Genomic DNA, 16032 nt, shown 5'->3' with positions numbered 1-16032 from the left:
ATATATATATATATATATATATATATATATACATATACTCACACACACTGGCGATCAAAATTAGAGAACAATTTATAAATAATTGAACAATTCTGAAATAATGTCATCTTCAGTGCTCAACAGTTGAAGCAGTTTTAGTCCCATCTATATCATGCTGCCAGAACACCTTTTCCACAAAATAACTAAGGCATTTCAACAAAAATCATTATTTTGCAGAAAACACACTGATCAAAATTAGAAAACAATGACTTTAGCATGGAAAAAGATAACATAAAAATTTTATATACATACATATATAAACAGTTAAAGTCAGAATTACTAGCCCCCCTGAAGTATTGGCCCTGTATAATTTCTGTTTAACAAAGATTTTCTCAACTCATTTCTAATCATAATAGTTTTAATAACTCATCTCTAATAACTGATTTATTTTAACTTTTTCATGATGACAGTAAATATTATTTGACTAGATATTTTTCAAGACACTTCTATACAGCTTAAAGTGACATTTAAAGGCTTAACTAGGTTAATTAGGGTAAAGTTTGGGTAATTAGGAAAGTTATTGTATAACAGTGGTTTGTTCTGTAGACTATCAAAAATATATAGCTTAAAGGAGCTTAGTCCCTTTATTAATCTGGGGTCACCACAGCAGAATGAACCGTTAATTTATCCAGCACATGTTCCACCTTCCAGCTGCAACCCATCTCTGGGAAACATCCATACTCATTCACTACGGACAATTTAGCCTACCCAATTCTCCTATAGCGCATGTGTTTGGACTGTGGGGGAAACCGGAACACCCGGAGGAAACCCACGCGAACACGGGGAGTACATGCAAACTCCAAACAGATATGCCAGCTGGCCCAGCCGAGACTCTAACCAGCGACCTTCTAGCTGTGAGGCGACAGTGCTAACCACTGAGCCACCGTGTTGCCTATAGTATAATTAAAACGAGGAAAACGGGAAAGTGCACTAAAGTGTTTTGCATTTAGCTCTGTCGTTATATTTATTTATTTATTTATTATTATTTATTAAGCTTTATCACTGCCGCTTTAAATCTCCTTTGGATGTTTATTTTGACGTCATGTAGGACCCGGAAGTGTAAAGTGCAAACAAATTTCGGACAGTATTCAATATAACAGCGATTTAATGATCAAATATCGACTTTCGTCTTTTAAAAATGATAGCATTAAACCCCTCACATCAGTTATTTTTAATGAGGAGCTGACGTTGTCTGGTTAATTTGCGTTGATTCTGTGTGCGGATGAAGGCCCGATGATTTGACAGAAGGGTAGCCGGCGGAAGTGAGCTCAGGTCAGATGAGCTCATGTTCAGACACCTGCATGTGCGGCTACTAACAAACTCCCGGAGATCAGAAATGTGGCGTTCGGTTTTATAAAGCAGGACTTTAAAAATACAGGTGAGCTGATTATAACCGCTTTCAAACATCCACGTCGCATGTCGTGTTGATTTTGTTGGTATTTGCCGTGATGTGTGACGCTCCGAGTGCTCTTTGTCCTCCGGGGGAAGCTGCACACACACTCATATTGTTGTGATCGGATTTTAATACTTAAAAAAACATGCACGAATAAAGCTTCTGGTCTGTTTTGACTTTATTTGATGCGTGGAAATAAATTGCACTGTCACGTTGATAATTGTGTTCGTAATTTCTGTAATTTCGCTCATTCTTTGGACTAATAACGTTATTTGTTTCATTGTCAGAACTAAATATTGTACGTTTCATTGAATTATAAGTGTTAATAACAGGGTTTTATGTTAATTATTGCAACAAATTTGCAAAAAGTGGGCTTAATGTTTGTGAAATTGTAATAAAAACATCATGATATAATTTAAAGTCTGTCTCAAATCAAAATGGGCATTGTTTTTTTTGCTTGCGCATTTTGTTATTCTTTAGGTGAACAATTAATACGTGCAAGTTAATCCAGTGAAAAAAATAAGTGTTTTTTGGTAATCTTCAATTAAAGTCTGAGTATTTGCTTCCGCATTTGGATTGACGGTACTTCTCTGTTGACGTCACGCTTCAGCCAAAATATTTTTAGCCACGCCCCTCTGACCGTTGAAGTTGATTTATTGTGCGTTCGCGTCGAAGGTGGTGAGAGCCTCAAATGTCGCTCTGGCGACTAGCGATGTGCGGATCGATACTAAAATATCGATAGCTCCGACATGTTTTAGAATCAATTATCTTATCAAAATATTGATATTTCAGTAATTTAGAGCAAATATGTAGTTTATTGGATATAGAAATACAGCTGAAAGTAACCACAATTACCCTAGTTTATCTGAATAATACCAACTTAGTAGGAACTACTTGTTCTTCCGCCTGCCAAGTCATGTGCGTAATATGGCATGGTACAATTGCAGAGCACGCTAGCTAGCCACTCAGTCCGATGGCGTGGCACATGTTGTCATTGGTTATAAGTGACTGCAAGCGAAGTTTTTTGTGGAGCTACTTCACTTCCATAAACCCAAATGATGCGGTTTCTGACGCATGTAACAAAACAGCGAAGTTCTGTTGTAAAACCACAAATCAAATCAAAGATCTACATATAAACACAAGACAGAATACGACAATGTCATAACTAGGTGGTCAGAAGAGGAGGAAAGGAGAGGCACATGTGCCGCTAGGGCGAGACCGATATCGCTTTCAGAGTGCTTCAGTGCAGCAGGCAGGCACTATCCAGGTACAGAGGGAGAAAATGTGGTGATGTGGCTGTATTTTGGGGGCTTGGGTTTCGGTGACAATGATAAAGCACTGGAAAAAGGTTAAAAATCTTTAAGGGGAACGGATTAACATGTCACTAAACCAAAAAGTGTGAATGTTTATTGTTTGGATGTTCCTGCGGGCATTTTAAGATATACATGCTCAGATGCTGTCAATAAATATGTAAGTTGGCTCTTTTTTTTTTTTTTTGTATGATAACTCTTCATCAATAAACAAGAATAACACGTAATATGTCTCATATTCAGTATGAAGTGACTCTTTTAAGTACATTACTTGTTACTTTAATTTCCCAATCAGTAATTTTGGGCAAAGTATCGGATCGGTATCGACGATACTCGCCTTCATATTACTTGGTATCGGATCGGACACCAGTGGTATCGCACATCACTACTGGGGACAACGCTGTCTGCCTTTAGCTCCGACGGCGAGAGCGTCAAAATTCGCTACATTGATCTTGTATTTAAAGGAGCCGTTGCAGCATATCAGTTACGTTCCTGTATAAAACATGCATTCTAGTGTGAAAATGTTGCGCACTTTTCATCAAATTTATTTAACAATGGAAGATCAAGTTGCCTGTGGTGTGGCTTTGCTCCACTTAATTATCCGATGTGTCCATATGTCTGAAATATCCTGAAGCAGCAATACTGTTTTGTACTGCCGTGTACATGAGATTCCCCATTTTTTAAAGTAAAAATTGTATAACATTAACGCACATCAGTAACTCGCCAGTTTTTAATGTATGTTCCTGTAAGAAAACGTTGCAAATAATTGGAAATCCAGCTAGCGCAATAATCAAACCCTGGAGAACAATTGTGGTCGGAATCAAAGCTCACAGGTACGCAAGCTGGACTTCTTCATTCTGATTGCTTGCCGCCAAACTGCGTCAAAGCTCATTACCATAAAGTTAACTTGATTTCAACTCTCCTCAACGCTCACACCGGCGAAGAGTTTAAAAAAAGAATGACTTCCGGCTACTTTGACGCTCTTGCCGATTTTGGTGTCAACGTACATTTGACAACAACCGCACACGGTCGCATAGCCCTCGCAGTGGCTGAAGCGCATCTCTCAAAAAATTTAACTACACGTCGCAGTAACGCATAGTGCAAGCTCTGTGATTGGTTGGCTTGGTCGTGGTGATAAGCGTGGGCGGTGCTGAGATCCGCGAGCTCGAGTGTTTACAAGTGTCGAGTCTCATAAAAGAGCTCCAGATGGAAACTTTTGTTTTGTGTTGACCTTATGAATAAAGTTGTTGCACGTCCGCCGGTTCGCTCCTCTGAATTAGCGAGTTTTAGCTACTTCAGAAAAAACAAAAGACCCTCGAAGAAACTCGACACAGAGGAACATAATAACCTACTGCCAGCTAGCGTTTCGGAAGTGTTATTGCAGAGCAACACAAACAGTGTGCAGAAGTATAAATGCACGACTACGCGCAAGGCAGGCGCTGTGGGTCACGCCAATCACTAAACCCTTAAAACCTGGTTTATACTCCTGGTTTACACTTCTAAGTGATCGGCGTGACCCACGGCACATGCAACGCGCGTAGCTGTGCATTCATGTTTCCGCGCGCTGTTTCTGTTGCTCTGCAATAACACTTCCAAAACGCTAGTTGGAAGTGAGGTGTTTATGTTCCTGTGTGTCGAGTTTCTTCGCTGGTGTTTTGTTTTTTCTGAACGCTTCCTTAATGTACATGCTGTTCAAACTCGCTTGTTTTTAGGCAGGAACCGGCGAACGTGCAACAATTTTAATCGTAAGGTAAACACAAAACTACATTTTCCATCCGGAGCTCTTTCACGGGAGTCTACGCTTGTAAACAATCGATCCATCGGGCTCGCGCGGCTCTCGGTCCCACCCACACTCGTCAGAGCTACAAAGCCGATCAATCACAGAGCTTGCGCTACGCGTCGTTGCATTGTGTAGTTAAATTTTTGAGAGGTGTGCATCAGCGACGGCCACGTCTATGCGTCAACTGTTAAGGCTGATTTATGCCTCTGCATGTGCTCGTCTAAAAAAAAGTAACTACAGAAAGAGTATTATGAGAAAAGAAAGCTCCGCCCCCTACTCAATATTAAAAAGTTTCAGTTGAAGTGCATCAACGGGGTAAAATCTAGAAGGGATACAGCTGCAGATGGAAGTTAAAGAGAATTATTGATATTATTACATCAATAAAATTGCTGTTGGGTGAGGCAATGGGTAGTACTGTCACCTCACAGCAAGAAGATCGCTGGGTCGAACCCTTGGCTGGGTCAGTTGGCGTTTCTGTGTGGAGTTTGCATGTTCTTCCTGCGTTCACGTGGGTTTCCTCCGGGTGCTCCGGTGTCCCCCACAGTTCAAAGCATGCGGTACAGGTGAATTGGGAAGGCTAAATTGTCCGTAGTGTATGGATGTTTCCCAGAGATGGGTTGCAGCTGGAAGGGCATACGCTGCGTAAAACGTGCTGGATAAGTTGGTGGTTCATTCCGCTGTGGCGACCCTGGATTAATAAAGGGACTAAGCCGAAAAGAAAATGAATGAATAATTGCTGTTTTTACGTTAAGTGAGGGGTAGGTTTAAGGTTGGGGTAGGGGTAGACGTTAATAAAATATAATTTATTGGGTAATTTATAAATGATATTAACAATTATACTAATGTGATAATAATACATACAGTGAATAATTCATCTGTGCATGTCATTAAGTAAAAGAAAAATAGTTTGCCCTTGTAATTGAAAATGCACTAAATTCTCAGATTAGGTCTGTCTGAGGTATTGGGCGTGGCTAACATATTAACCACGCCCCTCCAACTGTCAGTTTTGACAGCAAACAGAAATGGTGAGGAGGAGGAGTCTGTCAGGTTGTAATATCTCTCCCCTTTTCCCCATCTTTCTGAATTAAATGCTTACTTTACTATATCCAATCAGCTTGCAGTAGAAAAAACAAGCCACACCCACTGTTTTCTCATTTAATATTCTGTTTCTCTAGGAACTGCATCACAATACAAAAAAAAAAAACGGTCGCAGGTTTCATTTCATGCAGGCTTTAACTTCCTCTCTGTTGTTCCAGATCCACAATGGCGGATCGAGGAAACAGGAAGTTCTCTCCGCGATACCGGAGACAGAGGGAAGCAGATGAAGCCGAGCGATGGAGGAGTCCGCGGGGACGAGACGACATGAGCCATGACCACACTTACAGTCCCAAAAACAACAGAAGAGCCAAAGCGTCTCTGTCCTGCAGCTCTCCGGAGGGTCCAGCGTTTGGTCAGAGTCCGTCCCACAGAGAGCGAGTCCAGAGGAGTTCACCTGCCGACCGGAGGAACTGGAGAGATCGGCCGCGAGATGGACAGAAACACGGTAAAACACACGATAAACACTTAGTTTGTGATAATTCACACTTTCTACCATTAGCTTATTACCTGCCAATTATTAAGCTGAAGGCTCCGTGAAGTGCTGTGAAATGTGTGTTTTTTTTTTTTTTTATATGATGTTTGATGTTTGAAACGCAAAGAGAGAACAGGGTATGAAGTAGCTCCTCCCCCTGCTTAAAAAACAGCCAATAACATTTTGCTTCATCACAGCTTTGCCAGATTTGATGAGAAACTGAAGTATGAGGTGACGTGAATAAAACTGTTGATCCATTTAGGATTACTTTATAAGTCCCAAACTGCAAGCTTTAGATGTTTATATCAGATTGATATTTCATATCTTACTAATTTCTTCTGCTTTTGCATGTTTGTCACACTTTAATGTTTCAGATCATTAAACAATTTTAAATGGGAAGTTTGCATTATTAAAGGAAAACAAAATACAAAACTACATGCAGTTGCAATCAGAATTATTAAACCCCTTTGAATTTTAATCTTTTTTAATTATTTTCCAAATGATGTTTAACAGAGCAAGGAAATTTTCACAGTATGTCTGATAATATTTTTTCTTCTGGAGAAAGTCTTATTTGTTTTATTTCGGCTAGAATAAAACCAGTTTTTAATTTTTTAAACACCATTTTAAGGTCAAAATGATCAGCCCCTTTAAGCTAGTCTTCAGAACAAACCATCATTATACAATAACTTGCCTAGTTAACCTAATTAACCTAGTTAAGCCTTTAAATGTCACTGTAAGCTGTATAGAAGTGTCCTGAAGAATATCTGGTCAAATATTATTTACTGTCATCATGACAAAGATTAAATAAATCAGTTATTAGAGATGAGTTATTAAAACTATTATGATTAGAAATGTGTTGAAGAAATCTGCTCTCCGTTAAACAGAAATTGGGGGGATAATAAACAGGGGGGCTAATACTTTAGGGAAACTACAAGCTGAATTGGTGTTTTAGGCAAACGACGATCATGCCGCCCTCAACCTGAAACTGAAAGCGACCGGTTCGCGAAGTGTAGAGCGGGGGGGCGGGGGAGGGGGGGTGTATTGCTGATGAAAGTGAGGACCGTGGGGGCATTGGGGGGTGGATGGGTGTGTGTCACAGACGCCGCCCTCACTATTCTGCCACCCTAGATTGCCTCCATGGATGCACTGGCCATGCTTGTGTGAAAAAGTGTTTGCCCCTGTTAAAACACAACTTAACTCTGGTTTTTACTCCTGAGTTAAATTTCTTTAGCCACACCGAGACCTGATTACTGCGAAACATGTTCGCAATCAACAAATCACTTAAATAGGACCTGCCTGACAAAGTGAAGTAGACCAAAAGATCCTCAAAAGCTGGACATCATGCTGAGATCCTTAGAAATGAGAAAGAAAGTGATTTACATTTGCCAGTCTGGAAAAGGTTATGAAGCCACTTCAGCGAACCACAGTGAGAGCCATGATCTACAAATGACGAAAACATGGATCAGTGGAGAACCTTCCCAGGAGTGGCCGGCTGAGCAAAACTACCCCAAGAGCGCAGCGGCAAATCTTCCAAGAGGTCACAAAAGAAAAGACCCCACAACAACATACAAAGAGCTGCAGAGTTCACTCTCCTCAGTTAAGGTGAGGGTTCATGACTCCCCTATAAGAAAGAGACTAGTCGGCACCAATGGTGTAGTGGTAGTGCGTTGACAAATGCACTCCGTTGTTCACGCTGACCCAAGTTCAATTCCCGCCTCGAGGTACTATGCCGATCCTTCCCCTCTCTCTGCTCCCCACACCTTCCTGCCCATACTTTTTGGAAGACGTGTGTCCCATTATGTAAAACACACATCGTAAACACACACGTCATAAAGTCATTTTGCTAAACTAAAAATGAAAGAATTTTAGAAAAGGACATTCAGTAATGTGACCTCAAGCTGAAGCAAACTTGGGTTCTGCAGCAGGACAGTGATCCAAAGCACACCAGCAAGTCTACTTCTGAATGGCTGAAGAAAAACAAGAAGAAGACCTAGAAGACCTGAAGTGGCCTAGTCAAAGTCCTGACCTGAATCCAATTGAGATGCTGTAGCATGGCCTTTAAAACGGCGGTTCATGCTCAAAAACCCAATTACAACAGTTGTGCATAGATGAGTGTGAAAAATTCCTGTACAGCGCTGTAATAGACTCATCGAATTTTATTGAATCCGCTTGATTGCAGTTGTTGTTGCTAATGGTGCCCTAACCAGTTATTAGGTTTAGGGGTCAAACACTTTTCACACCACTATGTATGTATGTATATATGCATGTATGCGTGCGTGTGTGTGTTAATTAATTTATTAGTATGTTGACTACTTTATATTAGTATGTTGACTACTATGCACTGTACATGGGTAAATTTATATACAGTTGTTTCAAAACAGCATGCGTGTTACTGAGGTTTAAAGTGCAGCTAATGTCAGTCTCCATCATGTCTTTCTGTCAGACGGAGCGCAGAGCTGGCGGGACAAGAGCAAGTTTGTGTCTATTGAAAGTTGCCTCACGAGACGGGACGTTTTACAGCTGTGTTTGGAAGCAGAGGGCAGCGATTTTGACCCGAAGGAGGTTTGTATACCATAAACGAAACTGTTAGGTCTTTCTCAAAGTTGACATTCACTTATGGCACTACTTTAGGGGCACTATGTATTTATGTAACATAATCTTTATATGAAGCTTCAAAAACATTACAATGCTATATGCTACTAGTTAATTGTTGTCAAAACAAGCAATAATCAGGAACTTTTTTTTTTTAATGAGTCACTTTAGTTCACCATAATATGGTAACAATGTGAAATAATGTTAAATACTAAATATCTGTTGACTGTTTAAATGTATTTTAGATTGTCAAAGCTTCAGTGTTTAGTTAAGCAGTAGTTTACAGTAATCACATTAACATGCTACAATCATTTGTTGTCAAATTAAACAGAATTGTGTCAGGATGTTATTTATTTATTTAAATTGCTTAATTTATTTATTTTTATTTATTTATTTTTTATTTTAATTTCTATTTTATTTTCATTTATTAAATTTTTTATTTTAATTAATTTAATTTGATTATTTTAAATGTTTAAAAAAAAATTCTTTCTTTCTTTCTTTTATTTATTTAATTTTTAATTTATTTTATTTATTTATTTACATTTTTTTTAATTTTTTTTGCACAATTATGAAAGAAGTCACTTTAGTAGCAATATTCTGAAATACTATTATAATTAAAACTATCTGTTCAATATTTTAATATATTTTATAAGAGTCAAAGCTGAATTTTTAGCAGCATTACTCCAGTACTCAGTGTCACGTTGTTTTTCTCTTTAGTATTTAGTTAAACAGAGTAAACAGTGTATTTTACAGAAATCACATTTATTGATTTCTTAATTTTTGGTTGTTTTCTTGTTTAATTAGTCAAGCGTCAGCCTGAAGTTCAGATGTGATAAATGTAAGGTGTTTTGTGAGGACATCTCGCCAGCTCTCAGTCACATCAGAGAACGCTCCCACAGGAAGAAAGCCAAGGTAATGAAGATGATCAAGACTAAACTAAAACTGCTCTGTTGTTGGTCATTTTGACTTAATTTTGTGTCTGGTCTTCACAGGAACTGCAGAAACTGGCGCAGCTGTTAAACATCCCTCCTCCTGCAAAAACACACTGTCTTTCAATCAGCTCTGCACTAGAAAACATCGTCACTGAATTTGGTTTAAACGACGAGGATTTGAAACAACGGCAAAATATTCTTGCTCTCATTGAAAAAGTCCTTCATCCTGTTCTTCCAGGTGTGTATCCGCAAAGCAGCACTTTAAAAGTTGCCTTTATTATGCTGACTGTGTTCTGGAGGTCTCCTCTAATAGGTTCATGTTGGTCCAAGGTCAGGACAGTTTAATTTTCTCATTATATACATTGCAGACACAGCTTCATTTTCTCTGTAAGGTTTTGTTGAAGGATCAGGTCTTTCTAAACCCTTACTTTTCCGAGTCAAGAATCTGCTCTGATTGGTCAGATGTCTCTAATCTGCTCTGATTGGTCAGATGGCTCCAGTCTGATTGCTCTGATAGCTCTACTTCACTCTGATTGGTCAGATGGCTCTAATATGCACTGATTGGTCAGTTGACTGCTCTGATTGGTCAGATGACTCTACTCCGCTCTGATTGGTTAGATGGCTCTTCTCTGCTCTGATTGGTCAGATGGCTCTACTCCATTCTTATTGATCAGATGGATCTACTCTGCTCTGATTGGTCAGATATCTCTACTCCGCTCTTTTTGGTCCGATGGCTTTACTCTGCTCTGATTGGTCAGGTGGCCCTATTTTGTTCTGATTGGTCTGATGGCTCTATTCCGCGCTAATTGGTTGGATGGATCTAATCTGATCAGTCAGATAGCTCTACTCCACTCTGATTGGTCGGATGGCTCCGCTCTGATTGGTTCTGACTCTGCTCTAATTGGTCTGATGGCTCTGCTCTGATTGATCGAATGGCTGCACTCTGCTCTCATTTGTTAGATGGCTCTACTCTGCTCTAATTGGTCAGATGGCGCTACCCAGCTTTGATTGGTTAGATGGCTCTGCTCTACTCTGCTCTGATTGGTCAGATGGCTCTACTCCATTCTTATTGATCAGACGGATCTACTCCACTCTGATTGGTTGGATATGTCTACTCCAACCTTTTTGGTCAGATGGCTTTACTCCACTCTGATTGGTCGGATGGCTCTGCTCTGATTGGTCGGATGGCTCTACTCCACTCTGATTGGTTGCATGGCTGTACTCCGCTCTGATTGTTCAGACATCTCTATTGTTCTCTGATTGGTCAGATGGCTCTGCTCTGATTGGTCAGATGGATCTACTCTGCTCTGATTGGTCAAATAGTTCTACTCTGCTCTGGGTCAAATGGTTATACTCCGTTCTGATTGGTCAGATGGGTTTGCTGTGCTCTGATTGGTCAGATGGCTCTGCTCTGATTGGTCCGATTGTTTCAATCCACTCTGATTGGTTAGATTGCTTTACTCTGACCTGATTCATCGGATATCTCTGAGCTGATTGGTTTATCTCTACTTTGCTCTGACTGGTCAGATGGCTCTAATCCGCTCTGATTGGTCAGATTGCTCTACTCTGCTCTGATTGGTTGATTTCTCTACTCTGATTAGTCTGATGAATCTACTGTGCTCTGATTGATCAGATGGCTCTATTCTGCTCTGATTGATCAGGTTGCTTCACTCTGACCTGATTCATCGGATATCTCTGCTATGATTGGTCTATCTCTGCTGTACTCTGATTAGTCTGATGGATCTACTTTGCTCTGATTGGTCAGATCACTCTAATCTGCTCTGATTGGTCAGATTGCTTTACTCTGCTCTGATTGGTCTTTCTCTTCTCTGATTAGTCTAATAGATCTCCTCTCCCCTGATTGGACAGATTGCTTTACTCTGCTCTGATTGGACAGATGCCTCAATAAAAAATGTTGTGTGTTTTTTTTTTGTTTTTTTTTCCCTGTTAATGATATCCCTTAAAAAAATATATAGCCGTATGTGAATTCACGATTTATGGAAACATTTGGGCTTTCCACTTGTCATTTTAAACTGCATGTGATGCTAAAAAATCCCACCTTTTAAAGAACTATAATTTTTGAAACTGAAAATAAAGTAATCATTATATTTATTAATTATTAAATTAATCAAGGTTTTCATTTTAGTTAATATCATCCACTTTTACTGTGAAACTGTGCAAGCCTTTACATTCAAACACAGCCAAATGACACTCTGTGAAATGTGGTATCTGAATGGGCGTAATCTGAAGCTCACTGAGTCCTTTTTTAATGATTCTTCAATACATTTTATCGACTTTTCCACTGCAGAATGCCAGTTCAGGTTATACGGGTCTTCCAGCACCAAATTTGGCTTCAAAGATTCTGACGTAAACATCGATGTCAAGTTTCCATCCCATGTGAGTAGAAAGTGCTTTTGAAGGCTCTTTATCTTTGTTTAGACACTTGTCTTGTTTGTCTTTTCGTGAACTTTACCTCCTTCAGTTATTGTAGGAAACAAATCACAATAATACATCAATTATTAAGCCTCATATCACACTTGAAGCATTTTATTGACTCAAACCTCTGATACACATTGAATTATCTCTGAAATTTGGACACAGAGCCTCAGTTTGTGTGTACAGTATAATATCTAAGACGTAAACCATACCAAATATAATTTACGTCAAGTACGTTCCTTGGTGTGCGGGTTTTAAGCATATTAGGTACATTTTTGCTTGTGATGTTTGTTCAATACATTTTCTGTGCTCTCTCTCTCATCAGTTCCAGCATCCTGACATCCTGCTTGCAGCTCAAGAGCATCTTTCTAAAAGCTGTAAGTTGAAAAATGAAAAAAGCAAGGTTAAAAACAATGCCTTGTGGGATTCGTCTGATCCCACTGTTGTCTTTGAATTCTGTATACACCATGTAATTTCCCTCAAGCATACGCTAGCACAAGTGGTTTCCATAATACTGATTTATTTGATGGCTTTTCCCCAAATCCACCGTGAAAACTAAACAATAAATACAAAACAAATGAACTTCATACAAATCAAAACATACATAAGCAAACAAACAAACAAACTTTAGAAACTTCAAACACTAAATACAAATATAAAGCAAAATACCTCGTTGGCTGCATGCTATATGAAAGAAATTGTAGGGATGGCTGACGTGAAACTGACGTTTCGACACTGTGTCGAGATCCCGAAGCGCAAGTGTTTCGAAACACTGCACCGAAGCATGATCCGAAACACCCAGGTCACGTGACTAAAGTGTTTCGAAACACCTGGTCACGTGACTAAAGCGATTCAAAGCATCGATCAGTTCAGAAGCGTTTCGAGACTTGGAGAATCTGCATTTCACTGATAGGGTCAAACATATGGTTTTGTCACGTATGGCCTAGTGGACTGTGCGTGTGCATGTTGACACAGTCTTCACATTACTTTTGGGTTCGAATCCCGACTTGTACAAATACTCCAAAATCGTGATTTTATGTATTTTAATCATGTTACTGTTTATGGTGTAGTCTAGATGTGATACAGCTGCTGATACGCCATCAATTTAGCATCATTTTTGTAACTGTAAAACAATAATTAATATTTTACAGTACTGTGATGGTTGGGTTTAGAGTTGTGGTAGACGTTAATAAAATACAATAACGGGGAAATTTAATGAATAACATAAATAATTCTTGTTAACTTCTGTCCACAACTGTATCTGATTTAGCAACAACCCTGTTTTATGACCGAAACAAGCTATATTTATTCCCAAAGTGTTTATTCGGATGTCAGACCAATGTTGAAACAGAACGATGCACAAACAAAGCATCTCAAACTGATATTAAAGCATTTCAAAATAACTGAATCAGCCCGGATTCGAACCAACAATCCCCACATGGAAGTCTGGAACCCTAACCACTCCACTATTTCACTTGAGGATTCGATCTTACAAAGTGGGGTTTAATACCTCAATCTGCTCAACTGTTCTTTGCTGAAACTGTTCCAGTGCAATACATAAAAAATGACCACTAGGCGTCACTGTAGAGTGGGGTTTCGAAACGTTTCGAAGCTTCGACACATTTGCTTAAACTGTTTCAGTGTTTCACGAAGCCTCGCTTTGCCACCACTAAGAAATTGTCCCTTAAATCACTTGTTGAAGTCCCTGAAATCAATACATTCATTGACGAGCACATGCAAACAATTCATGTTTGCCGATCGCTTGCTAACAGGAAGTGATAACCTCATGAGCAGTCAGCCATTTTATACAACCTAAGAGATTTCAAATTAAAAGTCCCGAACACAATAAATTCACAAATAATACATGCAACTTATTCTCAATAACAAGAAATTATCTTAACAAACAACTTATATACATAATTTACAAAGTAACAACAAACAGTCACACACCATTTGTCCTTCGGGTCAAAAATGTCCCGCCTTCACTTGGCCTTAAATTAAGCAGATGCATTTAATTTTAATCCTCAAATCTATTTTGCATGAAGAAACAACCTCATATTCATCACAAACTCTGTGAATGTCCAGGTTTTTCCTTCATCAGTGTGTATTATTGCATCAATGTTTACTCTGTGGACCACACTCATTTTTGACTACAGTAAAAGGTCTGTTTTCTAATGTAAAAGTACCTGCATTAGTGTATAAAAGCTTTCACAAGACAGTATTTATAAAAGGTAAAGCAGCAGATTGTGTGTGTGTGTGTGTGTGTGTAGTTTTTGTGGCGTAAGAATGGTTTTATAGCTGGTATAGCTCCGTAGGACAACCTTTGTACCCTAAATGCGTACAGCCTTCGTAAAAATATGAAAATAATATATATTTTCTCTAATGTTGGGTTCATTTTAGGGGTCAAGTTAATAACTAGTGTGATCACAATCTTGCCTTCTGTCTGACTTTTACAATAAAGTACAAGCACCAAATAAAACCGTCTGTTTTCATGTTCACAGCTCTTTTTGACAGTGTGGAGGGAGACTTTCATAGGAGGATGCCTGTAGTTGTGTGCAAAGAGAAATCAAGGTGCGTTTAACTCTATTTATTGTTTTCTAAAAATGTTCAAATTAAAGGGACGCTTCACCCAAAAAAGGTTGCTCGTTTGCTCTGTGGAAAGCAAAAGAAGATATTTTGAAGAATGCTAGAAACTGGTAACCATTGATTTACGTTGTAAAGAAAATAAATAATATGGTAGTCAATGGTTACAACATTCTTCAAAATATCTTCTTGTGTTCAACACAGCAAAAAAAAGCTGAATAAAGTTTGCGATAAGTGAAAGGTGAGTAAATTATGAGAATTGTGTGTGTTTTTTTGTTGAACTATCCATTTAATATGTTAATAATAACATAATATTGATAATTTTATAATATTAAATAATGTTTCCCATCATATCTGAATGATTTCTGGTGGATCATGTAACACTGGAGACTAGACTAATTATTAGGGGTGTGAACCTACACTGGTCTCACGGTTTGGTTCAATTACGATAATCATGCCATTGATTTGGTTCAATTCAATATTTCAGTGATTGATGATACTTTCCATACATGATTAGATTTTTTCTTCACAACACAACTATTTTTTTTATTAAATTCTATAAATATATATTATTTGTAATACAATTTTGTCCTTTAATACAGCAGTCAGATATATGAACTGTACCTTCAATTTGACCTGCTCAAAGAAAACAATCTTTCTGAATGTTTCAAACAAAACTAAAGTACATGCACAGAACAACATGAGCATTTATAGCAAATAAACCAATGTAAATATCATCCCGCTTGCTTTTTGAGCACTGTCAAGCGTGGTCTTACACTCCTTTGATTGGTCATTGTCTTCACCCGCTCAACAGAGAGGGCTGCGATCGGCTTTAGAAATGAAAGCGCTGTTCACCGATGAGTGACGACGCGGGAAGAACAGCCGCAGTTACAGTCTATAATGCTGCTCTGAATATAAATGTATATTATTTGTTATATGTAAATGTTCCTGCATGAGTAAAATTCTTTACTAAATCTTCTTATTACCTAGTAAGTTTGTCGATAAATACAACCAGCTTCATCATTTATTATTCACTGATCTATTCATGTTTTGTTCAGTTTTTCTGTTTGAATGAATGAATGATGTCCTACCACCACCTTTTGGGTGGATTTAATTTGACATTAGTACTACCTTTCAATTAATAATGCTACAAATAAAATATCATCTAATAATACTGAATTAAAATGCAGCCTTCTTGGTGTTATTTTTGCAATTGTAATTTTTTGTAATGATTTTGTTTGATTATTAAGAGTCACATACAACATTGTTAATCTATTTCATTTCATTTGAATACTAAATAGACATGAATGATTTATGTTGATGAATAAAACACCTATACAGAAAGAAATGTCATAACTGAGCAGTAGAATGTGAATAATATGAATGTGTTTGTGAAT

At 38.4% G+C, this 16032-nt stretch overlaps 1 protein-coding gene across 1 annotated transcript in view; it reads left to right on the top strand.

Moving 5' to 3' along the window:
• The first annotated feature begins 1196 nt into the window (after nt 1–1196).
• tut7 (terminal uridylyl transferase 7) overlaps nt 1197–16032 on the top strand; it is a 60300-nt gene continuing 45464 nt past the window's right edge. Inside the window, exons 1-8 of the mRNA XM_056458834.1 lie at nt 1197–1417; nt 5779–6065; nt 8536–8654; nt 9489–9596; nt 9677–9854; nt 11925–12013; nt 12378–12429; nt 14554–14623. Coding sequence (XP_056314809.1) covers nt 5786–6065; nt 8536–8654; nt 9489–9596; nt 9677–9854; nt 11925–12013; nt 12378–12429; nt 14554–14623 — 896 coding nt within the window. The 5' untranslated portion in view covers nt 1197–1417; nt 5779–5785. The remainder of the gene's footprint in view (nt 1418–5778; nt 6066–8535; nt 8655–9488; nt 9597–9676; nt 9855–11924; nt 12014–12377; nt 12430–14553; nt 14624–16032) is intronic.

This window comes from Danio aesculapii, chromosome 5 (genome assembly GCF_903798145.1).
Source record: "Danio aesculapii chromosome 5, fDanAes4.1, whole genome shotgun sequence".
NCBI classification, from domain to species: Eukaryota; Metazoa; Chordata; class Actinopteri; order Cypriniformes; family Danionidae; genus Danio; species Danio aesculapii.
The sequence above is the reverse complement of the archived record's forward strand: the minus strand, read 5'-3'. Positions and strand labels throughout refer to the sequence as shown.